We start from the raw sequence: 27,731 nt of genomic DNA, 5'->3' as shown, positions 1-27,731 counted from the left end.
AGTGTGGGACGGTGTTTTAGTCTAGTGTTTAAGATGCTCTTTAGCTACAGCTGAGGAACTTAGTGGGGTAGTCACCAGCTTTTCTCTGGCAAATGTACAGGTGTGTACAAACGGGGGTAGGAGGGGGCCTGACCCTTCAAAGCATTACACACAGGAGCAATCCTTGCTCACCACAGACAGTGGAGCAACCCCTGTGTTTTTGGGACCCAGCCTCACTTGCTCCCCAGCAGAATGAATGAAGCCTTGGCACAGGCACTGTTGCCACAAAAACCCAGGCGCATCTTAGGGTCCTGCCCCAATGAGCTTGGGAGCTAAGCTCTGTGTCCCCAGAGAGCAGTGTTGTCTGCACTCAAAGCCAGCCTAGCCACTTCAGTCACTCGGGGGACAGCAAGCCCAGGCGATCCTGGGGGGAGGTGCTCTGTCACCCTGAACTCATGGAGGAGACTTCCCCTGGGGTGGGAAGGGGCCTGCACCAAAGGTGGCCTGGGGACAAAGCAGTCATTTAGCTGGTGAGATTGCCTTCCAAAGGCCAGCAAAGCCCTGCTTATGCAGCTCCACCTCTGCCTCCTTCCCAGCCCCCTGCCTTTCTCGCCTGGCGGGTCACTTTAAGAGCAGGTGGCCTGCAGAGAATCAGTGTCAAAGAACTTCCCACCTCCCCCACCCCTCGGACAGGCTGCTGTCTAAAAATAACCCCTCTGGTCTCCAGCCAGGCAGTCCCTAAGCTGTGTCCCTCCTGAGTGCTGAGCTCCCACGGCTGGGAATCTGGCTGCCTCCCGTCCTCCCCAAGCCACCCAAGCGCCACTGATCAAACAGGCCAGTCGATCGATTGGCTGGACAGAGTCATCTCAGGGGCAGCTGAGAGGTAAGCTGGGGCTGCTAGTACTGGCCTGTGCCAGCGTGGAAAGGTGCTGGATGGAGGGCACAGCATACAGTGAGGGCACAGCGCTGGCTGGCGTCTAGGCTCACAGTACTGCACATGGAGAGAAGCCCCAGTTAATAACAGCTCCTCTTCAGTGCAGGGAGCCTTCCAAAGTGGCCCCCAAACTGCTGCTCTCACCTTGCGGCACCAGGGGAGTCACTCTTCAGCCCTTCCCCCCAACCCTTCTCTCCAGAGTGTGTCAGGAATGGTGGTGCAGGCTTCAGAGCGCCCCCATCTGTGGGGCCCCTGGTAAATTTGGGTAGCCTGAAACTAGAGCATGCTCCCTCACGGTTGCCATGTGCTCTCTGCAGGGAAATGTCTCTGGAGGAACGTGCAAACGCTTAGTGGGATTTGAAGCTATAACAAGGCTAGAGGGAGAGAGGAGGTAAACAGGTGATTCTGGGAGGAGGAGATCATGTTAGGCCAGATCCTCTGATGGTGAAAATTGGGGTAGCAGCATTGTAGTCAATGGCCAGTGGCAGGGGACTGGACTGAGTGTCAGGAAAGTCTTCCTGGTTTTGCTACAGACTGATTGTGGGACCCTGGGCTAGTCATTGCACCTTTTTGTGCCCCTATTTCCTCTGTCTGGGTAGACTGGCAGCGCTTCATGGTAGGACTGTCTCTTCCTATGTGTCCATATCACTTTCATGCCCACTGGTTGTTTTATTATCGTAGCACATGGGAGCCACAGTCATGGGCCAGGCATCCAGCATGCCAGGCGCTGCACAAACACAGAACAAACCATCCCTGTGGTGTAAGGCTATGTTTACACCTAAAACTTAGGCTGACCTCGCTCCAGCTTAGCACTGTGATGAATTCCACACCTGGTGCGACAGAGGTAGGGTGACTTCACCCCTGTTGTAGATTCAGCTAGGTGGAGGGAATAATTCTTACTTTACCCAGCACACGGGGAACTGCCAGACAGCTCCTCTCTCCAGAGCACGTTGGAAGGATTCTTTCCTTGACCTAGCTACTGCCTCTCGGAGAGGTGGACTAACGCCAACAATGGAAAACCCTCTTCTGTTAATGTAGGAAGCATCTACACTATGGTGCTACAACGTCAGGGCTGCGGTGCCATCGCTGTGTTGCTGTAGTTTAGAGTTTGGAAAGTTTAGACATACCCTTAATATAAAATGAGTGACAGCAGATGCATACAGACAGACAAATGTGGTGGAGGGAATACAAGGAAACAATGAGGCTATCAGTCAGCATGCTTGGAGGCAGTCTCAGCACACCAGCAGCCTAAACACTGTCAGGGTTCTTGTAAGCTTCATAGCAAAGGAGAGGTTTAAGGAGGGTTTTGGAGGAGGAAAATGGGCTAGTTTTGCAGCTGTTTATTGGGAGGGGGAAGCCTGGGGGAAAAGCCACACAGGCCCCTGAAAATATGTTTCATTCAATCAGATTCTCTCCTCCTTCTAAGAGGAGCTAGAAATTGGTTCCCAACAGGAGACAGTCAGTGATGTCAGGGGCTGCAGGATAGAGGCACTTAGTCCAGCAAGGGGAAGTGCTCTGGGGTACACCTATGAGCCTGGAACCTCTGGAGACATGTGCTTTGTGGAGGGACGTGAGGGAGATGAGGGCATTGACACACAAGTCACAGAAGCACTCGTCATCAATCCTGCTTGTGCCTATAAGTTTTTTGGGAGAATCAGCCTTTATGAACACCCATTGGTGCTGGGAGGAGACAGTTATTACTGACCTTCCCTTTCAGGGCAACCAGCCAATTATTCATTCCCCTCTTTCATTGCTTATTAAGCAGAGTGGAGTTTCCATGTTAGAGCCCCAAAAAAAGGAGTGGGATTTACCAGAGGACAGCACCATGGTGAGGAACGTTGATGACTTCGATTTCTCCCTCCCATCCCACCCCCAGGCCATCTTGGAAGGCCTGCGGAGCCTGCGCTCCAATCCGAAGCTCTCCGACATCACGCTGCTTGTGGGTGGGCATGAGTTCCCCTGCCACCGTGGCATCCTGGCCCTCTGCAGCCACTACTTCAATGCCATGTTCACTGGCGACTTTATTGAGAGCATCTCAGCCCGTGTGGAGATCAAAGAGGTGGATCCTGTTGTCATGGAGACTCTGATCGACTTTGCTTACACAGGAAAGATCACCATCAACCAGGGGAATGTGGAGGCGCTAATCCGGACCTCCAACCAGCTCCATTTCTCCACCATACGGAAAGTCTGCAGCCGCTACCTGAGACAGCAGATGGATGCAACCAACTGCCTGGGCATCTGTGCGTTTGGGGAGAACCATGGCTGCCCAGAGGTGTCTTCAAAGGCCTGGGCTTTCCTGCAGGAGAATTTTGAGGCTGTATCACACCAGGAGGAGTTTCTCCAGCTATCCAAGGAGAGGCTTGTAATCTACTTGTCCAATGACCTGCTGCAGGTACAGGAAGAACAGAGCCTAGCTGAAGCTGTGCTTAGGTGGGTGAGGTATGATGAAGCATCTAGAGCCAAGCACTTGCCGGAGCTCCTAGACCTGGTGCACTTGGTTTCACTCCCAGACCAGTACCTGCAGAACCTGCTCTCATTTGAGCCGCTGATCCAGGATTCGGAAGCTTGCAAGGCTGTCATCTCCAGATACCGAAGCACGGTCAGTGCTGTAAGGTATCAGAATGGCCCTGTATAGATGGAGCTTCTGTCCTGGAGGGAGGTTGCCAGGGGGAAAATGATCTGCATCAGTGTGCAACTAGATTCCTAGGTGTGAGAGTCCAAGTCAGACTACCTTTCCACTCTGATGGTGAATGTGCTTTAGAAGGTGCTATAGAAATGCTGAGGGAGATGCCCTAAAGGCCAGCAGAGGGAAGTGGGGCTTTTCCCAGAGTCAGCGAGGCACAGGAATCCAGTGCAGGCTCAGAGGCCCCTAAATCATCTCTGTAGCCAAGCCTCTTCCAGCTCAGTGCAGAAATCCACTGTAGGCTCTGTAGGAGCTTTACCCCAATCCATCCCCACTCAGTGACCACAGCCATTCCTAGCTTCCCTGCCTGGGAAGGGTCTACCAGTTATAGTCGCACTACTATAGCCCACTTTGAGGACACTCCTAGTCCGGTAGATAAGTGGCCTTTTTTGGTTTAGTTTAACCTCCTGCCCAAGTTTAATGGGATAAAGGCTCCTCTTGTCCTAGAATGAGAGTGTCTGCCCAGGAATGGTGGGATAGGAGGAGCGTTGTACTAGGATAGGTTTCAGAGTAACACCTGTGTTAGTCTGTATTCGCAAAACGAAAAGGAGTACTTGTGGCACTTTAGAGACTAACTAATTTATTTGAGCATGAGTTTTCGTGAGCTACAGCTCACTTCATCGGATGCATCCGATGAAGTGAGCTGTAGCTCACGAAAGCTCATGCTCAGATAAATTGAGCAGTCTCTAAGGTGCCACAAGTACTCCTTTTCTTTTTGTACTAGGATAGCTATATCAGTTTAAATTTACCCTTAGCTTATACCAGAAACACTTTCCTGTCTAAAGCCTTCAAGGGACTATATTTAAAATGTGTAAATGGTGAACAGACAAATTGAGGCGACAAGTCAGGTCAAATAACCAACTGAAAACCTTCTCCCAACATTTGAGCTCACCCCTCCAGCTCCTGGAAGGCTGTCATAGTTTGTTAATTGTTTCTTCATTTTCACATGCATTAGCACTGCATTTTGGTAGAGCCTGGAGGCATAAAAACCACAGGAAAGACTTCTAAGGTGGATATTTCAAACCCAGCTGGAACCAGACCAGGCCAGAATGCTTCCACGGATACTGTGTGTTCACAAGATTCCCAGACTACTGAATTAGTTGGGGTACCTTTGAACAAGCACAGAGATTCTTGGGTGCTAATCTGAACCAAACTAATGAGTCTGAGTTCTTGGAGAGGTGGAAAGTTGTTCCATAAATCCAAAAATCAATTTCCATAACACATTCATTCTTGGTTTATTCCAAACAATGGAACAGAGTGACCTTTACCTATTGCTTCACTTTTTGAAATATACCCCACTCACCACATCTCAGGATGCAGGTAAAAACAGCGAGAGCAATGCTGATTTACACATAAGAATGGCCCTACTGTATCAGGCCAAAGTCTGTCTATCCCAGTATCCTGTTTTCTGACAGTGGCCAGTGCCAGGTGCCCCAGAGGGAATGAACAGAACAGGTAATCATCAAGTGATCCATTGCCTGTCGCTCATTCCCAGCTTCTGGCAAACAGAGGCTAGGGACACCATCCCTGCCCATCCTGGCTAATAGCTATTGATGGACCTATCCTCCATGAATTTATCTAGTTCTTTTTTGAACCCTGTTATGGTCTTGGCCTTCACAACATCCTCTGGCAAGGAGTTCCACAGGTTGACTGTGTGTTGTATGAAGAAATACTTCCTTTTATTTATTTTAAACCTGCTGCCTATTAATTTCATTTGGTGACCCCCTAGTTCTTGTGTTATGAGAAGTAGTAAACACTTCCTTATCTACTTTCTCTACACCAGTCATGATTTTATAGCCCTCAATCATATCTCCTTTTAGCCGTCTCTTTTCCAAGCTGAAAAGTCCCAGTCTTATTAATCTCTCCTCATACGGAAGCAGTTCCATACCCCTAATCATTTTTGTTGCCATTTTCTGAAACTTTTCCAATTCCAATATATCTTTTTTGAGATGGGATGACCACATCTGCACACAGTATTCATGGATTTACGTAGAGGCAACATGATATTTCCTGTCCTATTATCTATCCCTTTCTTAATTATTCCTGCTGAGGAGTTGGCCCACAGTCTTTGGTTCTTTTATCAAAAGGTAGAACTAGAACCTTCCTCCAAAGCAAATATCCACCTGGATCACCACAGGGAAATCTTGGATACTAGAGACAGACCTTGAATCCAGCTCTATTGATGATGCAGGGGAACAAATTTTAGCATTGAGGGCCCTCCACTGAGAGCCTGTGCGTTCACTTAACCTGCACTGCCATACACAGAAAGGAAGGGAATGGCTCCTAGGACCCATGCCTTAGAGATCATGTTAGATCAAGGTGAACTGCTGCAATTGCACCTAACACAAATATTAGCTGCAAATAATATAATTCACCTTGGACAGCCACCACAAAACCTAGCTGGGTTTTTGTGCAGCCAAGGAAAGAAGTAGATCAGCTCTATTGCTGAAAGGCAAGAATCTGGTACCTGGACCTCATGTGAAGTGACTGATCCCATATATTAGTACCTTGCAGATCAGTTGCATCCTCGAAGGCTTTTCAGGCTTACCACAGCAGTATTACTCACAGTAACTGCCTCCCTCAGTGGGGAAGAGTTCACGGTGGATAAAAATCAATGGAAAAAAACAAACACCTATCTAAAGATAGTTTTAATTAAGATACTTTATAGCTCGAAAATATCTCAACATGGAATAGGGATTATAAATTCTATAGTATGTGACAATATGGCCGATGTTCGTTTGGTGGGTCCTGCACTTTTCTTGGGGGCAAGGCTAAGATGCCACCCCTGGCCCCTGCTCTTGGGCCCCGCTAGTGGCCTGGGAAGTGGGGGAGGGGTCTGGGTTTGCTCCTCGCTCTGAGTCCCAGCCCCTCTCAATCCCTGCAGGTTTCTTACCCTCTTCCCCCTTGGGTGGGGTTGCCCTCAGTCCCCTGCCCCTGTTCCTGTCCCCATTTCAGCCCCTGCTACTATCCTTAACCTTTATTCCTTTCCTTCTCCTGTTGCTGCCGCCCCCGGCCTTGCCTCATTTTCTTTTTACGAGGGCCCTGGGGAGGCGGTTTTTGTTTTCCCCCCTCTCCTGGCCCATCCGGGGCTGCAGTTCTTCCTCCACCATTGTCCCTAGTGCTGAGGGCTGAGTCAGGTGGCGTGGCACCAGTGGGACAGGATGCACTGTCCTAGGGATGAGGGTTCCATGACCACCGCTCCCAAGAGAAGGAGGCAGGTGGTGGTGGTCGGGGACACTCCCCTCAGGGGGACTGAGTCATCTATCTGCTGCCCCGACCAGGAAAACCTGGAAGTCTGCTGCTTGCCAGGAGCTAGAATTCATGATGTGATGGAGAGACTCATCAAGCCCTCAGATCGCTACCCCTTCCTGCTTCTCCACATGGGCACCAATGATACTGCCAAGAATGACCTTGAGTGGATCACTGCAGACTACGTGGCTCTGGGAAGAAGGATAAAGGAGTTTGAGGTGCAAGTGGTGTTCTTGTCCATCCTCCCCATGGAAGGAAAAGGCCCAGGTAGAGACTGTCGAATCGTGGAAGTCAACGAATGGCTACGCAGGTGGTGTTGGAGAGAAGGCTTTGGATTCTTTGACCATGGGATGATGTTGCAAGAAGGAGGAGTGCTAGGGAGAGATGGGCTCCACCTAACGAAGAGAGGGAACAGCATCTTTGCAAGCAGGCTGGGTAACCTAGTGAGGAGGGCTTTAAACTAGGTTCACCGGGGGAAGGAGACCAAAGCCCTGAGGTAAGTGGAGATGTGGGATACCAGTAGGAAGAACAAGCAGGAAAACACGAAAAGGGAGGGCTCCTGCCTCATACTGAGAAAGCAGGACAAACAGCAAGTTATCTCAAGTGCCTATACACAAATGCAAGAAGCCTGGGAAACAAGCAGGGAGAACTGGAAGTCCTGGCACAGTCAAGGAATTATGATGTGATTGGAATAACAGAGACTTGGTGGGATAGCTCACATGACTGGAGTACTGTCATGGATAGATATAAACTGTTCAAGAAGGACAGGCAGGGCAGAAAAGGTGGCAGAGTTGCATTGTAAGTAAGACAGCAGTATGACTGCTCAGAACTCTGGTATGAAACTGCAGAAAAACCTGAGTGTCTCTGGATTAAGTTTAGAAGCGTGAGCAACAAGGGTGATGTTGTGGTGGGAGTCTGCTATAGACCACCGGATCAGGCTCTCTTCCAGCAACTAACGGAAGTTACTAGATCGCAGGTCCTGGTTCTCATGGGAGATTTCAATCACCCTGATATCTGCTGGGAGAGCAATACAGCGGTGCACAGACAATCCAGGAAGTTTTTGGAAAGTGTATGGGACAATTTCCTGGTGGAAGTGCTGGAGTAACCAACTAGGGGCAGAGCTGTTCTTGATCTGCTGCTCACAAACAGGGAAGAATTAGTAGGGGAAGCTAAAGTGGCCGGGAACCTGGGAGGCAGTGACCATGAGATGGTCGAGTTCAGGATCCTGACACAAGGAAGAAAGGAGAGCAGCAGAATATGGACCCTGGACTCAGAAAAGCAGACTGACTCCCTCAGGGAACTGATGGGCAGGATTCCCTGGGAGAATAACATGAGGGGGAAAGGAGTCCAGGAGAGCTGACTGTATTTTAATGCATCCTTATTGAGGTTGCAGGAACAAACCATCCAGATGTGTAGAAAGAATAGTAAATATGGCAGGTGACCAGCTTGGCTTAACAGTGAAATCCTTGCTGATCTTAAAACACAAAAAAGAAGCTGACAAGACGTGGAAGACTGGACAGATGACTAGGGAAGAGTATAAAAATATTGCTCAGGCATGCAGGAGTGAAATCAGGAAGGCCAAATCACACTTGGGGTTGCAACCGGCAAGAGATTTTAAGAGTAACAAGAAGGGTTTCTTCAGGTATGTTAGCAACAAGAAGAAAGCCAAGGAATATGTGGGCCCCTTACTGAATGAGGGAGGCAACCTAGTGACAGAGGATGCGGAAAAAACTAATGTACTCAGGGCTTTTTTTTCCCCTCAGTCTTCACGAACAAGGTCAGCTCCCAGACTGCTGCTCTGGGCAGCACAGCATGGGGAGGTGACTAGCCCTCTGTGAAGAAAGAAGTGGTTCAGGACTATTTAGAAAAACTGGACAAGCACAGGTCCATGGGGCCGGATGCGCTGCATCTGAGAGTGCTAAAGGAGTTGGCGGATGTGATTGCAGAGCCATTGGCCATTATCTTTGAAAACTCATGGCGACTGGGGGAGGTCCTGGACGACTGGACAAAGGCTAATGTAGTGCCCATCTTTAAAAAAAGGGAAGGAGGATGATCCTGGGAACTACAGGCCAGTCAGCCTCACCTCAGTCCCTGGAAAAATCATGGAACAGGTCCTCAAGCAATCAATTCTGAAGCACTTAGAGGAGAGGAAAGTGATCAGGTATAGTCAGCATGGATTCACCAAGGGCAAGTCATGCCTGACTAATCTAATTGCTTTCTGTGACAAGATAACTGGCTCTGTGGATGGGGGAAAAGCGGTAGACGTGTTGTTCCTTGACTTTAGCAAAGCTTTTGACATGGTCTCCCACAGTATTCTTGCCAGCAAGTTACAGAAGTATGGGCAGGATGAATGGACTATAAGGTGGATAGAAAGCTGGCTAGATTGTCAGGCTCAACGGGTAGTGATCAATGCCTCCATGTCTAGTTAGCAGCTGGTATCAAGTGGAGTGCCCCAAGGGTCGGTCCTCGGGCCAGTTTTGTTCAATATCTTCATAAATGATCTGGAGGATGGTGTGGATTACACCCTCAGCAAGTTTGCAGATGACACTAAACTGGGAGAGGTAGATATTCTGGAGGGTAGGAATAGGATACAGAGGGCCCTAGACAAATTAGACAATTGGGCCAAAAGTAATCCGATGTGGTTTAGCAAGGATAAGTGCAGAGTTCTGCACTTAGGACAGAAGAATCCCATGCACTGCTACAGACTAGGGACTGAATGGCTAGGCAGCAGTTCTGCAGAAAAGGACCTAGGGGTTACAGTGGACGAGAATCTGGATATGAGTCAACAGTGTGCCCTTGTTGCCAAGAAGGCAATGGCATTTTGGGATGTATAAGTAGGGGCATTGCCAGCAGGTTGAGGGATGTGATCATTCCCCTCTATTTGACATTGGTGAGGCCTCATCTGGAGTACTGTGTCCAGTTTTGGGCCCCACACCACAAGAAGGATGTGGAAAAATTGGAAAGAGTCCAGCAGAGGGCAACAAAAATGATTAGGGGTCTGGAACACATGACTTATGAGGAGAGGCTGAGGGAACTGGGATTATTTAGTCTGCAGAAGAGAAGAATGAGGGGGGATTTGATAGCTGCTTTCAACTACCTGAAAGGGGGTTCCAAAGAGGATGGATCTAGACTGTTCCCAGTGGTAGCAGATGACAGAACGAGGAGTAATGGTCTCAAGTTGCAGTGGGGGAGGTTTAGGTTGGATATTAGGAAACACTTTTTCCACTAGGAGGGTGGTGAAACACTGGAATGTGTTACCTAGGGAGGTGGTGGAATCTGCTTCCTTAGAAGTTTAAGGTCAGGCTTGACAAAGGCCTGGCTGGGATGATTTAGTTGGGGATTGGACCTGCTTTGAGCTGGGGGTTGGACTAGATGCACATGCTGCACCTCCGGGTTTGGGTGGAAGGGCTCATGTTGCCTCTTGTCAATGTCTATGCCCCGGCATCCAGTCTGGAGCTAGCATGTTTCTTTCAGCAGGCGTCCCTCTTCCTCAGTTCTTTGGATCCTCCGAGAGCATAAGTGCCCAAGGGGGGAAAAAAGGGGGTGGCCGGAATGCCACCCCTGGAATTGTGCTGCCCCAAGCACGTGTTTGCTTTCCTGGTGCCTAGAGCCGGACCTGACAACCATGGATAAGTTTGTGATAAGAACCAGCAGATTACAAGAAGAGGTAATTGATGAAAAAATTGCCCGGTTTGTTTATGCAACAAACTCTCGTTTCCGTATGGTTGAGAACCCACACTTCATTAACATGGTTCAGTCATTAAGACCAGGATACAGTCCACCGAACAGAGCAGATGTTGCAGCCAAATCGCTGGATAAACTGGAGGAAAGAAATTGAGCAGTGTGCAAAAGGTCTAGAGGGTGAAATTGTTAACCTGAGTCTTGATGGGTGGAGCAATGTCCATAATGATCCTGTTGTATGTGCTTCTGTGACAACAGAAGAAGGGAATGTCTTCCTTACAGAAACAATTGATACATTAGGAAATGCACACACAGCAGAATACTTACAAGAAGTAGCAGTAAAAGCTATAACAAACTGTGAAAAACAATTCAAATGTCTAGTACGCAGCTTGGTCACAGAAAATGCTGCAAATGTATCCAAGATGAGAAGAAATTTAGAAGAGAATGAAGAGAGTCCCCAGCTAACATACGGTTGCAGTGCTCATTTGATGCACCTCCTAGCCAAAGACTTCAGTGTTCCAGAAATAAAGGCTAATGTTGTTGAAATTGCAAAATACTTCCGTAACACCATTTTGCAGCAGTTGCTCTAAAAAAGTGGGAGGAACCAAGCTAACTCTCCCACAAGACGTGCAATGGAACTGAGTAGTTGACTGTTTTGAGCACTGTATCAAGCACTGGCCTAATTTGATGACAGTCTGAACAAAATCATGAAAAAATAGATGGCACTGTCACAGCCGAAGTTCTCAACATTGGGCTTAAGAGAAATGTTGAACACATGCTGAGCGCCCTGAAGCCTATTTCTGTAGCCTTGAACAAAGTGCAGGGAAATCGCTGTTTTATTGCTGGTGCTGTTGACATTTGGAAGGAACTGAATGAGATCTTAAAAGGGGAAATATGCAATGACAGAGTTAAATTACAAGCATTAAAAAAATGAAATGGGACAAGCACTATCTCCAGCTCATTTTTTTGCAATACTAGGTACCAGGGTCAAACATTAACTGCTGATGAAGAGGAGTTGGCTACGACATGGACATCCAGCAATCATCTTCCATAATGCCAACTATAAAAACTTCAGAGCTAAGGGTGAATCATTCAAGAAATATATGTTTGCTGATGTTTTAAAGGAAGTCACACCAGTGAACTGGTGGAAGTCACTTAAGCACTTGGATTCAGAGACCGTTGAAGTGATAATCTCACTTTTAACAGCAGTAGCTTCTTCTGCCAGTGTAGAAAGAATATTTTCTTCCTTTGAACTAATTCATTCCAAATTGAGAAATCGTTTGGGATCTGAAAAAGCAGGAAAGCTTGTTTTTCTTTTCCAGATTATGAACAAACAGGAAAATGAAGGTGAAGACAACTGAGTTAGTTGCAGAAGCCATTTTAAGTTTCTCATATTGAGTTAACTGATATAGTTGATTTAATTTGTTTTTTTAAAATATATTTCATTAACTATTTTAGTTAACAATTAACAAAAACAAACCTGATTTTAAAAAACTTGAATATTTAACTAAATTCAAAAATTCACATGCTTGTTTGTTAAATTATATGTTTGCTGTTGAAGAAAAAAAATCTAGAATACATAACATCATTGTTTTAGTTAACTAAAACAATTTAAATGTCTGTCTGGTGATGTTCTCCTCCTAACACAACAGGGCAAGAAAATCCTCCAAATATTATTGATTAACCTGTTGAATTGGAGATAGTTCACCTCCCAATGACTTCATAAATATCTGCTTAAATTACCTTTGGTAAATGAAATAACCAAACAATTGTTCATTTTCTGATATAGCTGTAAAACTAATCTGAAAAGTTTTCAAAATAAATCACTTAAGATGTATAGTGTGTACTTTCTAAAAATGAAACCTATATCTCTGAGTTGTGAAGAATATATATTAAGGTTATAACACCCAACAAGAATACACTTTTATGTAGAAATCCATGATTAAATCAAGTCTTCCTGACTAGTGATTTAAATCAAATCGACACTGGAAGAGTTTCCTTTGATGGCTAGTAGACAGTAATTTGACGTTTATGTTCTCTTTGTGAAGAGTGCAGCGGGGGTGAGGGTCACGGAGACACAGGACTTTGTGGGCAGGAAAGGCACCTGCTTTCAATGGATAAGCAAGCACAGAAACCCCCTCCAAATGCTCCCAGTGAATGGGAAGGGACCTATGCCAGCCACCATGGTTAACCCAGCTTGGCACAGGGCTCCAGAGCTGTAGCTGCTGGGCAGGCAGGTACAGTGGTTAATAGGCAATAAGCAAGCTGTGCTGCTTGGGCAGATAGTGCTAGTGGGAGGATGTCCAGCAGCAATGCAACACACAGTCTACACTGTGAGCCCTGGGAGCAGCAGTAGCAAGGTCAGTCCACACAGGGCTAAAGGAGGGAGACAGAGTGATTTTTCTACCCAGATAATGTGAATTGTAGCAGCCTCGGGGCTGAAGGAGCATGTCAGGCAGAGAGCAGGCAGCAGGGAATGCTGGCCCAAGCTGAGGCTGCAGTGGATGGGGCTCCCCCAACTCCCTGCTCAGCAGGCTTTGCTCTCTCTCTCCCCCCTCCCATCCCATTTTCCATAACGTAGATGATTTTGGGCTGGCAGCATGCACGTTTCCAAAACTCCCATTGCACCAAGGCTGGATAAACTCATAGGCATGTGCCCTGGATTCCAGAGCCACGTGATGACATTGGAATCTCAGTTTGCATTTAACACAGAAGGTTTGTAGTCCTTCTGGTGGCCAAGGAAAGCTTGAGAATATGCCCTTGAGTGTAAGTGATACAGCACTGTCTGCAGACAGCCTCCTGCAGAGGGAGAAGCAGCCACTAGAGCCAGTGAGGAAGCCACCTGGCTCTCCACCCACCACCAGAAAAGACTTACTGCCATTCTAGAACTCCTGTCCAGGAGAATGAGGAGCTTGGGCCTAGCTGCTGAGCCTGGTGACATGTTTCTTTTATCTCCTATAAGGTGGAAAACAGGTCCTTTGTCCAGAAGAGCCTACTTGCCCTTCCACAGAAGCTGGAGGAAGTGCTGGTGGTGGTCGCGGGTCGAGCTCTGGAAGAGCATGAGGCAGAAGACGTGCAGTTGCCAGTCTCCCAGAACTTTGCCTTTTACAATCCCAAGACCAGTAAGCAAGCAAAACCAAGCCTGTTTCTAGCTGAGGTTCAGGCCAGGCCCAGCATACGCATGTGTGGCCCTTCCTTGCTGTCAATCTCTGAGGGAGGCCATACCCTGTAAGAACAATCTAAGATAATGGGAAAGTTGCAGTCTTGGTGCTCGATCCCTTCAGCAGGGTAGAGCAGTGAGTGGTTCAGGGGCCCAAGCCCTCAGGCAGGGCAGGACACCAAACAATCTAAAGCCCAACCCTCAGGCAGGGTATAGTCAGGGAACTCAGGCCCTCAGACAGGGCAGGGTACCAAACACAGTCTTGGGTTCTAGACTTCAGGGAAGGGTGAGCACCGAACACAGACTAGGAGGCTCCAGCAAGGGGTCGGGTCAGGTCAGGTCCAATTTGTCAACCCAGCTCTGGGGGGAGACAGGCAAGTACAGGCCTCTTGGCCTAAAGAGGGGGAGTACTGCCAAAGATAGGGGGATGCAGGCCCACCAGACTCCACTGCATCCCAGCCCAGGGCCCTAACAGTAGCAGGGCAGTCTGCCACTGGGTCAGCAAGGAATCCCACTGCAACACACTGATCGTGTTTCAGATGCCCCTGCAGCCAGACTACAGCTGGCTATCCCTGGGCTCCTTCCTACCCTCCTCTCAAGGTGTACTTGTATGTCCTCTGTCTCCTCAGGGTATACTGCCAGTGGCAATCCCAGCACTTCTTCAGCATTGGTTGGGTCTGGCAGCTCTGGTAGCTTGGGCAAGTCCTCAGGGTAACTGAAGTCTTCTGCAGGCTCCTGCCTCAACAGTGGGGAAAACATGTCCATCTCCTTTAGCAGCTGCTACCCAAATGAGTTACAGGGCCCGCCTTTTATACTTCCTGTTCCGCCCCTGTGCTTCTGGCATGGTGAGCGTGGCCTTCCTGGTTCCACCCACCGGGGGGCGTCTGGCCTTCCCTCACTGTCAATCTCTGAGGGAGACCTGCCTCTTTGCTACACCCAGGGTTACATCCAGCTCAGGCAGGACTTCAGTGATGCAGATGGCTGAATAACTGCAGTATTGGAGTGGAGTTTCTGTTGTCTACTGGAGGTCTTACACCGCTGCCTTGTTCGAACCACTCTCCATCCCCTGTGCACTGCTGGATTAGTGCTAAGAAGATGGAGCCCTGGATTTGGCCCTAAAAGTTTTGTGGGCAAAGTGTGTGATGCAATAGATATGCAGTCTTTCTCTCTTAAGCTTGAGAGAGAAACTTCTGCCAGTTCCTATGTGTTCTGGTCTCTTCTTAGCCTCTGTGTGTCACCTGTCCAAAGCTATTGAGTAGGATCAAGAGGATGAACTCACACAGCTAACCGTGCCTTGGTGTAGTTTGTGCGGGGTGTGTGGGTGGGTTTGCTGATGGTGTGTGGTCCCCTAGAGAGGATGAAGGACCTGAAATCAGGAGACCTGCCTTCTCTTCCCAGCTCTGACTCTGGCTCAGCCACATCACTTAGGCGCTATAGTTTTAAACAAAGGGGCCCAAATTCAGGGGCTACCTTTGAAAATGTTGGCACCTCTTCAGTTTTCTGTCTGTTAGGAGGGGATGATGCCAACCCCCCTTTGAAATGCCAGCTAGTATTGTTTGTATAAAATACATGTGGCAGGACTGAGAACCAGCAGCTGAACTAGCAGTCTGCTCACTGGAAGGCCAATTAATTTCCCCGAGAAGGGCCTGACTGAGAAAAGCTGGGGCTAATTGCTAGGGAGCTAAGGAGATAGTTAACCCATTAACTGGAAAAGCAGAAAGGTGCATAAGAAGGAAGTGCAAAGTGGGAAAGAGAGACAGAAAAGGAAAGTGGGAGGGGCTAGCATGATCAGGGCTAGCATGACCCCTCTCTGGTAAAGAGGGGTGATGTTGGTATGTCCCTGTAAATAGAGTTGCTTCCCAGGCCTGTAAAGGGTGGTGGTCGAGATTAAAATAAGTAAACTACATGTCAGTGTTTTCAAACTGGAGGTGTGAAAGCCATTTGTGTGAGAAGACAGGGGTCTCATTCAGACCCTATGCACAAGAAGGAATGGAGTCTCTCAGTCATTGTCTCCCCATAGACCAAAAAATAGACTCTTCCTCCCCATATCCGTCCCAGGATGCTGGATCCTGATTCCATGGAAGCCAGCAGCCAAACTCTCACTGACTTCAGTGGAGCCAGATTGGACTCATTTATTCTGACTATTGCCCATCCTTATCCACAGGGCCACTAATGGAGGCCTGAACTGGCCCTGGGAGGGTGGGTGATGAGAGCGCCCCACACCTCACGCGGCTCTAGTGTCCAATTGGTTCTAAATTGCAGATTAAAAACAAACAAAAAAAGACGCCTGGGTGCCGAGAGTCTGGTCACAGTTTCCAAGTCCATAACAAGCCGCAAGCTCCTTAGTATCTCAGAGGCCTCGGTTCCTGAGAGCGGTCCTGGAACCATGCTGCGGGGCCCTGTGCTGGTGGCTCACAAACAACGTGGCCATGCCAGGGGCTAAACTACCAGCGAACCCTTTACATCAGAGATTTAGACACGCACAGTAATCAGCCGCATTCATCCTAGAATGAAGCCATTACCAGGGTGATGTAATGCTCTGGGTGTCCTTGGCTTTTGTCATTCGCTGAACAGCTGGTTTCCCCACAGGCTGATGCTCTCGCAATCGCACAGCCTAATGCTAGCTCTATTCCCCAGGTGACAAGCCCATGAGTCAGACTTTCTGCAGCTTGGGTGTGGAGACAGGGCATAATCCTGGCAGACTGATGCAATTGCAGGAGACTTTGACAACATTATGTACGCAAGGACCAGAGCTAATTAACACACACAATTCCCCTGTAGCCAAATGAACATAGCCGGGTCTCAGCCTCCCCGTGCTATGTTGTAAGAGCCTGAGCAAATGTCCATTGAAGTCAATGAAGAGATTCCCACTGACTTCAGTGAGCTGTAGGTCAGGCCATCAGACAGCAGAACAGTTTTAACACAGGTATGCTTCAGTATCGTACAGAAGAGATACACTCCAGCACCAGTGGAATAGTCAGTGGGTAGCCATTGTAGTCCTGCATGGTATGAGAAGTGTACGCAATCTCACACTTCCAGGCACAAACTGATTTCCACAGGCGTGGGGCAGGTTTCCCCTCACGCCATGTACAGTGTGGCACAGACAGGTATGGTGGAAGCTCAAAGCACTGGTGACTGCCAGAGGCAGACACAGGGATTCTAGTACATGTCTACAGTATCAGGGCCGGATCCCCAGTAGGTGTAAATTATTGTAATGCCACTGAAGGTAATGGGCCAGATCCCCAGTTGGTTGTAAATTGGTGTAGCTCCATGAGGTCAGTGGAACTGTGTTGATTTACACCAGCTGGGATGGGGCGCACAGAATGAGGAGATTTCCATTTTAATGGCCAGTTTAGTTTCGATTCTTTAAGAACTGTGGGTGGAGCCATTTGGATACCAAAAGAGGAAAGGATTCCATCAGAATTACACTTGTAAGCTTTCCTCACCTATCTCCTACAGCATTACAGCAGAGATGGCTGAGGAATATTGGGGTGTTGTTTAAGGGAGCCTGCGTAACACTGTTCAGAATAGAATAGGAGCTGTTCTTAGGCTTCCTACTTTCCTTTCCAAGAATACATCCAGAGTGAAATGAATGGCAGTTGTGCAGTTCAATGTATTGCAAAAACTTGGTGGAGTTTGGCCAGTTTTTGTTACTGGCGAGCTGTAAAGACTCCTGTTCAATATTCCTTCCATTTGCAGCAGTACATGAGGATCTGGCTCCAGTGAATTTCCTAAAGACCAGTTGTGCCAAATAGCTAGGGGAGTGTTGGAGGGGGGTAGGGAAATCTGGGGAAGGGACCATTTTAACAGTTCTGATCCTACCCGTTATTTAGAGCAGAGGAGGCATGTTGTCTTGCATTTCGGTCATATGTTGGGAAGACAGAAGCAGTGGGAAGTATGTAGTGGCTTATGCCTTTGGATCTGGTCTAAGCCTTTAGGTTCTTTATGACTTTTCTGTGTTTCAGAAAGATGGATGGCTCTTCCTGACTTTCCAGACTACAATAAATGGGGCTTTTCTCTGGTGGCACTAAATAATTATGTTTATGTCACAGGTATGTAACTTGGGGATCTCATCCAACCCCTCCGCTGAACCTAAGCTGGAACCTAACCTTTGGAATTCCTTGTGTTTCCCTTCACGTGTCTGGGCTGGTGGCCCCACAGGGTATTTTTTTCTGTTTAATGAAACAGAGAAAATAAATGACAAATTAATTTAATAAATGTTACTCTTTCCATGGCATCCAGAGGACATTTTGCTAATAAGCAGCAACTCTGAGGAAGTTCAGTGCTATCACATAGCTCCTGGGCAGTAGTTCAGCAATTTTCAGGTTGTGAAAGTTCAGTGCTCTTTGATTGATTTAATTAAATTAATGAATGGAAGAATGGCCCATGACACCACAGTGCCATGAATTAATTATGTCCCAGGCTGTACTTCATGCTTGGATGGTGTGGTTTTTCGAGAGAGACCCCCTTGTCTCTCTATCTACCATGGTTGGTACCTGCTGAAGTTCATCTCGCTAGGCCTGGCAGTAGCTGGGCTTTTCAGTAGAGGGTTCTCTCCTGTGGATTTTACTCCTTCTCACAATCTGCCTGAGTTTAAATTTGGTGACCTTTTGTTTGTTTGGACTTTAGATTAGTTTGTTTTTATTTTCTGGGGTTTGCTTCTATTGAGCTGCAGCCAGCAGCCTGTGGTGCTGTGTTCTTTGTAAAGTTGTCTTCAAATCACAGTTTAATTTAATGCCTGTAAAGGGGCCTAGATGTCAAGGCAAAAGATGCAGTGTAGGACCACTACCCTGGGCAGGGCTGACTCCACCTTACAACATTTTCTCTCTGTGTGTGATGGATTATTCTCTTCCTAGGTGGCTCCAGGGGGACGCAGAATGACACCTGGTCCACAACCCAGTCCTGGTGCTTCCGTCTCAAGGAGGGTGCATGGAAACTCATTGCACCAATGCTGAAACCCAGAACAAACCATGCCAGTGCTGTCCTCAATGGAGAGATCTATGCCATTGGGGGTAGGCACCATCCGTCTCTCTGGCCACCTCCCCTCTCTCTTGTCTGTCAGTCTCTGATAAGGCCCTTCTGTATGGAGACACCCATAAGGCCAGCTCATTGTCCTCCTTCAGATCCCCTGCTGAGAAGCCTGCAGACCAGCATGCTCAGCATGCTGATCGCTCTGGTCAAATTGTTTCCTTGTGCTCCCTGTTTTTTGTATCCGTCTGTTGTCTCCTGTCTTGTACTGAGATTGGAAGCACTTTGGGTCAGGGCCTGTCTCTTTGTCATGTGTTTGTACAGCATGTGGCACAGTGGGGCTCTGGACTCCCGATGCTACTGCAATGCAAATAATACTCCCTGTGCTGTGCTAACCTCTCACCTGTCTCCTCTCTTGGTATGTAGGGACCACAGTGGACACGGTGGAGGTGGAGTGCTATGACCCTTATAATAATAGCTGGTGCCCCATCAGCCCTGCCCTGAAGTATGTTAGCAACTTCACTGCAACTGGATGTCTGGGGAAGCTCTACCTCATTGGCTCTTGTGCTGTCAAGTACAATGCACTAACACTGCAGTGTTACAACCCTGTCATAGGTAAGGAGAAGGAACAGCAACAGGAATTTTGGATGCAAAGGCCCAAGCCTCAGAAAGGTCCCTCCCAACAGTACTGTGCCAGTCCTGGTGCACGTGCATCAACGTGTTCACCTACAACGTGTGTTGTCCTGCATGAAATAGAACCAGAGCATATGTGAGTGTGTGATGCGTGAGTTATGTTTGTGTCAGCCTGTTCATCTCGAATCAGGGGCCAGGGAACGTGGTGCCCATTGTGCAGCAGGAAGCAAGGATTCCTCCTGAGAGACGCTGTAAATTCGGCACTCATTCTGTGTCAAGACCTAAATTCTTTAACTTGGGGTGACTTGGCATAGCTCCATTGCCCTCCATGGAATGATACTGATTTCCACCAGCTTAGGGTTGGTGCTTTGTTCCCTTAGGTACGGTAAAACTCCAAACAGTTGCTGCCCGTTTCATGTAGCCATTTCCAGTTATTTAAAACGTACAAGACATTGAACTGTCTCTGGTAATTTACTTACATGGAGTTTCATAAGACCCAGTATGAGAACATTAGTGAGCATGAACCAAATTTAAATGAGGTAAAAGTGCTACCTACACAGTGATTTAGAGTATTATGGATGAGCAAACTGGGTCAGCCTCAGCTATCATCTCTTCCCCAAAGTGAACCCCAGACTTGTGTTCTCTTCTAGTTCAGGAAATGTTCACTGTGGGCCAGATTGTGAACCTCTTACTCTCCCTAGTGAGTATTAACTTACACAAGCTAGGTCTATTGAAGGCAAGCGGAGGCAGTGTGGCCTAGTGGACAGAGCACTGAACTGGGACTCAGAGCTGGCTTCTACCCCTGGTGCTGCAGTTGGCCCATGGGTGACTTTGAGCTAGCCCCATCACCTCTCTGTGCCTCAGTTTCTCCATTTGTAAAATTGAGATCATGATACTGAATCCTTTGTAAAGCACTGTGAGAGCAATTTATTAGAAGCATGACATAAGAACTGGGTATTATTATAATAATATTGCTCAAGTGAGTAACTGTTTCCCAGGGGGAGTAAGGGTCTCACATTCTGGCCCTGTGTCTCCCACTACCATGTGGACACTCTTTCCCCCATCTGATGTGGTTCTTCATTGGAAGGCGAGGTGTGCTGGCTCCTTTGTGATTCCCTTTCCAGTGCTGCCACTAAATGTGTCTTAGAGGGACAAATGTGCATATGACATCAGCATGATATGGCAGTGGCACATGACAATATGATGATCTATGAGCCTGGAAAGTTATTTTGGAGCTATTAGTGGCTCACATGTTTAGGAAACCCTTTACTGGCAGCCATCCTCTTACTCAGAAGGTCTTAGATACATTGCCCTGAAGTTATACAAAGTGACTGTTATATAAAGTTATACAAAGTTATACAAAGTGAGCATTAGAATACCTTGCGTAAAGGAGTCATATGACAAGCCTATGTTAGCTGGTACCCAGAATCAGCCTTTGCTCTGTCCCTAAATGATACACCAGAATGGTTAAAGCGAGACTGGTGCTGTCTAGTTCCTGTGAAAGAAGAGATGTGTCTTCACTCCATTAGCTGATTTAAATACTGTAGCCCAGTTTAACCGCATATGGACTCACCAGAAGCTTTAACCTTTGAAACTAGCACAAAGATAGATAAATTGAGACAATTCCAAAATATGCTCCCTCTTTTGCCTCTTCACATCCATGCCAGTGTCCAACTGGTCTCAGGACCACAGTTTGCTCCCTACAAGTGAATTACATGCCAGGCTAATGTTAATCAGGTCAGACAATGCATGGCGAAAACCCCTCATGACTGCCTTGCCCAAGGCCCATATGGTAAGAGGTCAGTTATAGGGCCTAATTCTGAGAGTATTTACACCCATATAATGCCATGAATGTAAATGGGTTGACTCCTGATTTACACCAGTGTAAGTGATATGGGAATCAGCCCAGCAAGCTACTATGTTGGGCCAGCCTGCTCTCTCCCGTCCTTGTGACTCTATCACCCTGTGACTCATTAACACCCTGTGATAACTTTATTACTAGTCAAGGCTCCTAAGCACTTTCACTAACTGATGATGGCTGTTTCTGGCAGATGTGTGGAGTGTAATCGCATCCCCATTCATCCCAAAGTACCTCTCTGCCCCGCGCTGTGCCTCCCTGCATGGAGCAGTTTACCTCATTGGGGACAACACAAAGAAGGTGTATGTGTATGATCCAGATGCTAACATCTGGCAGAAGGTAGGTGGAGTGGGTCACTGGGGTGCACCATGCTGGACATGGATTCCCCAGTGCCATGTTGGAAGGAGGGCTCTATTTGATATGTATGTGGATTTCATAGTGCCTAACCCAGAGTATCAGGACACCCCTTCTCTATAACCCTATGTTGGGAGAAAGCAAGGCTTGGTCACAATAGTTATTCAATCCTAGGCTTCTCCACATTGACCCACTAACATGGCCTTGGGTCAGACCACTTCTTCTGTGGCTTGTGGGCAATTTGGCCTGGAGGCTAGTTCCATTCTGCATTCCTTCTGTGTAAGTGTCTGCCACAACCATCTATTGAACTGGGGTTGGAGTGAGGGGCCAGTGAGCTGAGACCCCCAAATTCATTTCCCCACAGCTCAAAGTAAAGCCCCAGCCATTGCTGCTTCTACCACCCGAGTCCCTGGCAATGGGACCCTCAAACAGAGGCTTGTTCTCATCTCTGAGTGATTCTCCGGCCAAAGGGAAGCTGGTAGCTGGTAGCTTTGTTCTAACCCCCTAAATGCCTATCCCAGAGCCCCAAAAAGACCTGACTTGGAGTGAGGGGGCCTCAGGAAGCAACATGGCATAACCCACTTCCCTGGGCCCCGCTGGCCTTCAAGGAGCTGTGTGTTTAATGTTGTTGCAGGGTTGGGTTACACAAGATCATTCTGAAATCCTGCTGCAGCTGTTCACATGGCGTCAGTGCTCAGCTGACCAAGCTGCCAATACTCCAGACAGGTGCAGAGAAAGCCCTGCCAGTCTCTCCCTCCCTCAGCTTCCTTTTTTTCTGCTTATGAATAACTTTCAGTGCTCCATTGGTCACCCATTGGTTCCAGTTCTGGGACTGGTCTGTTAACTCTTTCAGCATAGAATGCACAGTTCTCCTTCCTTCTCTGCCTGTAGAGCAGAGTGCTCCTCAGGTCTAGGATCACCCAGCACAGCTTTAGTAGCATCATCTCTGACAGTTGCATCCGATGAAGTGAGCTGTATGCTCAAATAAATGTGTTAGTCTCTAAGGTGCCACAAGTCCTCCTTTTCTTTTTGCGAATACAGACTAACATGGCTGCTACTCTGACACCGGTCATCTCTGACAGGGGTTCTCAACCTTTCTCTTTCTGAGCACCCCCCCCCCCAACATGCTCCATGGCCCAGCTGTGCCACAACATCTTTTGCATAGGTAGAAAGCAGGGCAATTACTCAGGTCCCCATGCCACAGGAAGCATTGTGAAGCTAAATTGCTCAGGCTTTGACGTTAGCCCTGGGTGGTGGGCTTTGGGCCCTGGGTTGCAGTCCTGTGCAGTGAGGCTCTGGCTTTCTGCCCTGGGTCCTAGCGAGTATAATACCAGCTATGCATGGCAGACCCCCTGAACCCTCTCGTGGCCCCCAAGGGGTTGAGAACCATTGGTCTAGGAGAAGCTGAAGGTATCCTGATCAAGTGTCCTTGTGCAAAGTGGGGCAAGCAGGCAGACAGAATGGGCTGGTAACTTGGCTGATTTCAGTTACAGCCCCAGCTTTACTTTGTCTATTTCTTTCATGTCATCCCACCCACCTGTCCTGGTGTCAGGATTCAGTGTAAGCACCGCAACTTCTGGGTATTGCTCTGGTCAGGACTCCCTTCCCCCCCTGCCCCAGCTTTTTCTCACCACCTGTCATAGCCTGTAAGTTCCCAGTAACTGTCATTGCTTTCCAGGTGTGTACAACACCTAGCACAGTGGGGCCTTGAGCCCTGTCTCAGCTTAGACACTACTGTAATAAAAGTGATACTGATAGACTCAGAAAGAAGGGATAGGGCCTGTGACCCTAGCTGGGTCTTATGCCACTTTTGTCCTGTATATATTTTGAGGTGGGGTTATGGAAGTGGAGCTCCGGTAATAGCCAGCCACCCTGGCTGAGTGAACTACTGAAACCTACTTAGCCATGTCACTATGGGTCTAATTTAGCTGTTACTGGGGTCTAAATTAGCTGTTACCACTCAGGAAAGAGATCTTGAAGTCATTGTGGATAGTTCTCTGAAAACATCCACTCAATGTGCAGTGGCAGTCAAAAAAGCGAACAGAATGCTGGAAATAATTAAGAAAGGGATAGATTATAGGACAGGAAATATCATGTTGCCTCTATATAAATCCATTGTACGCCCTCATCTTGAATACTGTGTGCAGATGTGGTCATCCCATCTCAAAAAAGATATATTGGAATTGGAAAAGTTTCAGAAAATGGCAACAAAAATGATTAGGGGTATGGAACTGCTTCCGTATGAGGAGAGATTAATAAGACTGGGACTTTTCAGCTTGGAAAAGAGACGGCTAAAAGGAGATATGATTGAGGTCTATAAAATCATGACTGATGTAGAGAAAGTAGATAAGGAAGTGTTGTTTACTACTTCTCATAACACAAGAACTAGGGGGTCACCAAATGAAATTAATAGGCAGAAGGTTTAAAATAAATAAAAGGAAGTATTTCTTCACACAACACACAGTCAACCTGTGGAACTCCTTGCCAGAGGATGTTGTGAAGGCCAAGACCATAGCAGGGTTCAAAAAAGAACTAGATAAATTCATGGAGGTTAGGTCCATCAATAGCTATTAGCCAGGATGGGCAGGGATGGTGTCCCTAGCCTTTGTTTGCCAGAAGCTGGGAATGAGCGACAGGCAATGGATCATTTGATGATTATCTGTTCTGTTCATTCCCCCTGGGGCACCTGGCACTGGCCACTGTCAGAAGACAGGATACTGGGCTAGATGGACCTTTGGTCTGACCCAGTAGGGCCATTCTTACGTTCTTATGATATGTAAGTGGCTTCAGATTTAACTCCTCATTGACATGTAAATCCCAGTGTGATAGGCACCATAGAAATACCACAGACAGATTAAATTAGTTAAGATGTTTCTGGGACACCTGGGAGCTCTTTTAATAATAATACTGCAGGGCTCTCACCAGCACTTTTCATCAGTAATGCACAAACTATCATTATCTCTATTGTTTACAGCTGGAGACTCAGCCACAGAGAAGTGAAGTGACTTGCCCAAATTCCCCAATAGGCCAGTGGCAGAGACAGGACTAGAACCCAGGTTTCCTTAATCCTAGTCCAGTACTCAGGCTATTAGGCTGCTATTGTTATAAGCTACCTGTATTTATTGGGTGGGATTTACAAAGTTTACTTTACAGCTATCTGAGCTACAAACTTAGGCCAAAAGTTTCACATCTAGGCACCTAAATTCCCAGTTAAGTATCTGCATGAAAGCAGCTTGGTTTTCAGAGGTGCTCCGCACCTGAAGCCCTCCCTATGGATTTCAGTGGCTCATTTGGAAAATGATTTATTTATTTTAATGAAAGCTTTAAATTCTTCAGTAAGTGCTGGGCCCCAGGGCATCGCTGGAACAACGTGCCAGCCCCACTTCAGCACTAGATATGATTGATGCACACAAGTCATGGCAATTCCCATTCAGCTCAGTAACATGGATGTCTCATCACATCTTAACAATGCTGCTGGGTCCTCTAGGAGCTGGGTTGAGATCCCAGAACCTCATTCCACTTATGAGCTCTTTGAGATTTGAGCCCAGAAGTGTCTCCTTATTGCATATGTGCCCTGTGCAATTCACTCAGGGTCTTCCTTGCGAGTTCTCCCTGACCCCCAAAAGAGCTCACCTGGGTTTAGTGGGACTTTCAGCCCAGGAAAGCCAGCCTGGCTGGGTTATGTGTTAGATAGAGTACTTGGACTGCTTTTATGTGGGCTGGTAACCCATCCACTTTGCAGTGAGGACAGAGGATAAATCCCTCCAGTGCTGACAGTCCTCCAGTGCCTTCCCACAATTCCCCCTGCATGCCCAGAAGGACAGACAAGTTCTCCCACAATTCACTGGGAAAGAATCCCAGAGGGGCTTAGTTCACTGCAGTGCGAAGAACCATGGGATGTGCCCCTAGAAGTCCTAGAGAGTGTAGAGCCAATAAGGGCTCAGCAACTGGGATGTGGCTTTTCAGTGTGGCTGCACACACCCAGACTGGACTAATCTGGATGTCAATCACCTGAGTTAACTCTGCACTGAAGACAAACCTGTTCTTCCACCCCCTTTCCTCTTGTAGGAAATGGAGATGGAAAGATGTTTACTTGCAGGATGTTACTCAGACCCTCCATGTTTCTGTATGCAGTACAGAGTTCCAACCAGGGTGTGGCGCCTGGTAAAGAACCAGAGACAAAGCTGGAACTCAAGCTGTGCGGAACTCTGTTTGTCTGTCTGTATATAATGACTGCCTCCTGTGTAAGGCAGCCTGGATTCCATATATTGTGATGTGGTGTGAGTGAGCTATAGCCCTATATCATGACTGATATCTCCTTCAGGTGCAGCTGCTTCACACTCTGCATGAAAACGGAGGCATGGTGCCATTGGGAGGCAAACTCTTTGTGACAGGTGGACGCTGGAAGGGCCTGGATGGTGACTACCGGGTGGAGATGGAAGTTTATGATTGTGCTAAAGATATTTGGACAAGGGAGGGAGCCCTGCCGTGCCTCTGGCTCTACCACAGCTCTTCCTCCATCTTCATGGATACATCAAAGTGGACAGAGCCCTTCCTGGGAAACCATGTCCAGTAGGAGAGGCTGGGACCCTCACTTAGGGCTTGAGTGGTCCTGCCCAGGATTTGGAAGGACAAAGTGATGGTTTATTTGTTTGAATTATCACCATTTTTGCATGTATTTTTGCCTTCATGTTTCATGTGGACCTTGGATTTGAGCAGTGGTCACCAACCGGTAGATCACGATCGACTGGTTGATCCTGGGACCTCTGACAGTCAATCGCGATCTCCAGCTGCTAAAAGTCCAGTGGCACAGTGGGGCTAAGGCAGGCTCTCTGCCTGCTGAGAACCTGGCCCCACGCCACTCCTGGAAGCAGCTAGCATGCCCCTAAAACCCCTGGAGGAGGGGCCAGGGGTCTCCGCATGCTGCTCCTGCCTACAAGCACCACCTCCGCAGCTCCCATTGGCTGGGAACAGGGAACTGCGGACAATGGGAGCTGTGGTGGCAGTGCCTACAGAGAGTGGCAGCATGCAAAGCCATGTCCCCCCACCCCCCAGGGGCCACACGGGCATGTTGGCTGCTTCCAGGAGTGGTGTGGGGCCTGCCTTAGCCCCGCTGCGCTGCTGATTAAGGTAAGTGCTGCTCAGCGGGAATTTTCACCCCTCTCGCACCCTTGCCCCCTGCCCCAGCCCTGAGCCCCGTCCCAGAGCCATCACCCTGTGCCCCCTCCTGCACCCCAAACTCCCTCCCACACTTCAACCCTCTGCCCCAGCCCTGAGCCCCCTCCTGGAGCCAGCACCCCATACAGCCTCCTGTACCCCAACACTCAGCCCCAACTTGGAGCCCTCCCGCACCCAAACTCCCTCCCAGAGACTGCATCGTGCACCCCCTCCTGCACCCCAACCCCAGCCCTGAGGCCCCTCCCAGAGCCAGCACCCCATACCCCCTTGTGCACCTCAGCACTCAGCCCCAGTCTGGAGCCCCCTCCTGCACCCAAACTCCCTCCCAGAGCTTGCACCCCTCACCCCCTCCTGCACCCCAACCCCCTGCCCCAGGCTCAGGCCAGAGCCCTCTCCCACACTCCAAACCCCTCAGCCCCAGCCCAGAGTCTGCACTCCCTCCCGCACCCCAACTCCCTGCCTCAGCACGGTGAAAGTGAGTGAGGGTGTGGGAGAGCGAATGATGGAGGATGGAGTGAGCAGGATGGGGCCTCAGGGAAGGGGCGGGGTAGATCCTGGGTTGCACTTAAATTCAGAAAGTGATCTTGTGTCTAAAACAGTTGGAGACCACTGGATTAGAGGTAATAAACCCTCCTGCTGTACAGTGACACCTGCTGGGAGCAGTCAACATTACATACTGAAATCCCTAGGCCTAGCTCATGAAATGGTCTTGAAATACAGCTCTTCCATGGCAATGGTGGGTTTGATTTTGTAATTTGTCTTTTTCCCGTTGCTTTCGTTGCTAAGTCCTGTGAGGCTCCTGCAGGCTCCGCCTGCATATATACTGAGAGTAGGAAAAAAGATAACCCAAACTGATGTGGACTAGACGCTTGAGCCAAACTCTGCCATCAAGAGAATCCGAATCTGAAGCTGGATTTCTGTAGCAACACAGGAAGCATGCCGAGTGGAACCCTGGTGAAGCCTGTCCTGTGTGTGCACCTTGAGTGTTATCGGAAGTGATAGCCAGAATGTTCCATACAATGTGTGAGACTCATTTTATTTAATGGTCTCTATG

At 48.3% G+C, this 27,731-nt stretch overlaps 1 protein-coding gene across 1 annotated transcript; it reads left to right on the top strand.

The window, feature by feature from the left end:
* The first annotated feature begins 823 nt into the window (after positions 1-823).
* KLHL30 (kelch like family member 30) lies at positions 824-26,324 on the top strand. The gene is made up of 8 exons (XM_073358819.1): positions 824-862; positions 2,679-3,512; positions 13,489-13,648; positions 17,652-17,738; positions 18,543-18,698; positions 19,081-19,269; positions 21,339-21,484; positions 25,824-26,324. Exons 2-8 carry the CDS (start codon positions 2,691-2,693, stop codon positions 26,073-26,075), a joined length of 1,812 nt encoding a protein of 603 aa, XP_073214920.1. The 5' UTR covers positions 824-862; positions 2,679-2,690; the 3' UTR covers positions 26,076-26,324.
* The last annotated feature ends 1,407 nt before the right edge of the window (positions 26,325-27,731 follow it).

The sequence above is a fragment of the Lepidochelys kempii genome, chromosome 9 (genome assembly GCF_965140265.1).
Source record: "Lepidochelys kempii isolate rLepKem1 chromosome 9, rLepKem1.hap2, whole genome shotgun sequence".
NCBI classification, from domain to species: Eukaryota; Metazoa; Chordata; order Testudines; family Cheloniidae; genus Lepidochelys; species Lepidochelys kempii.
This window is presented reverse-complemented; position numbering and strand designations above follow the sequence as displayed.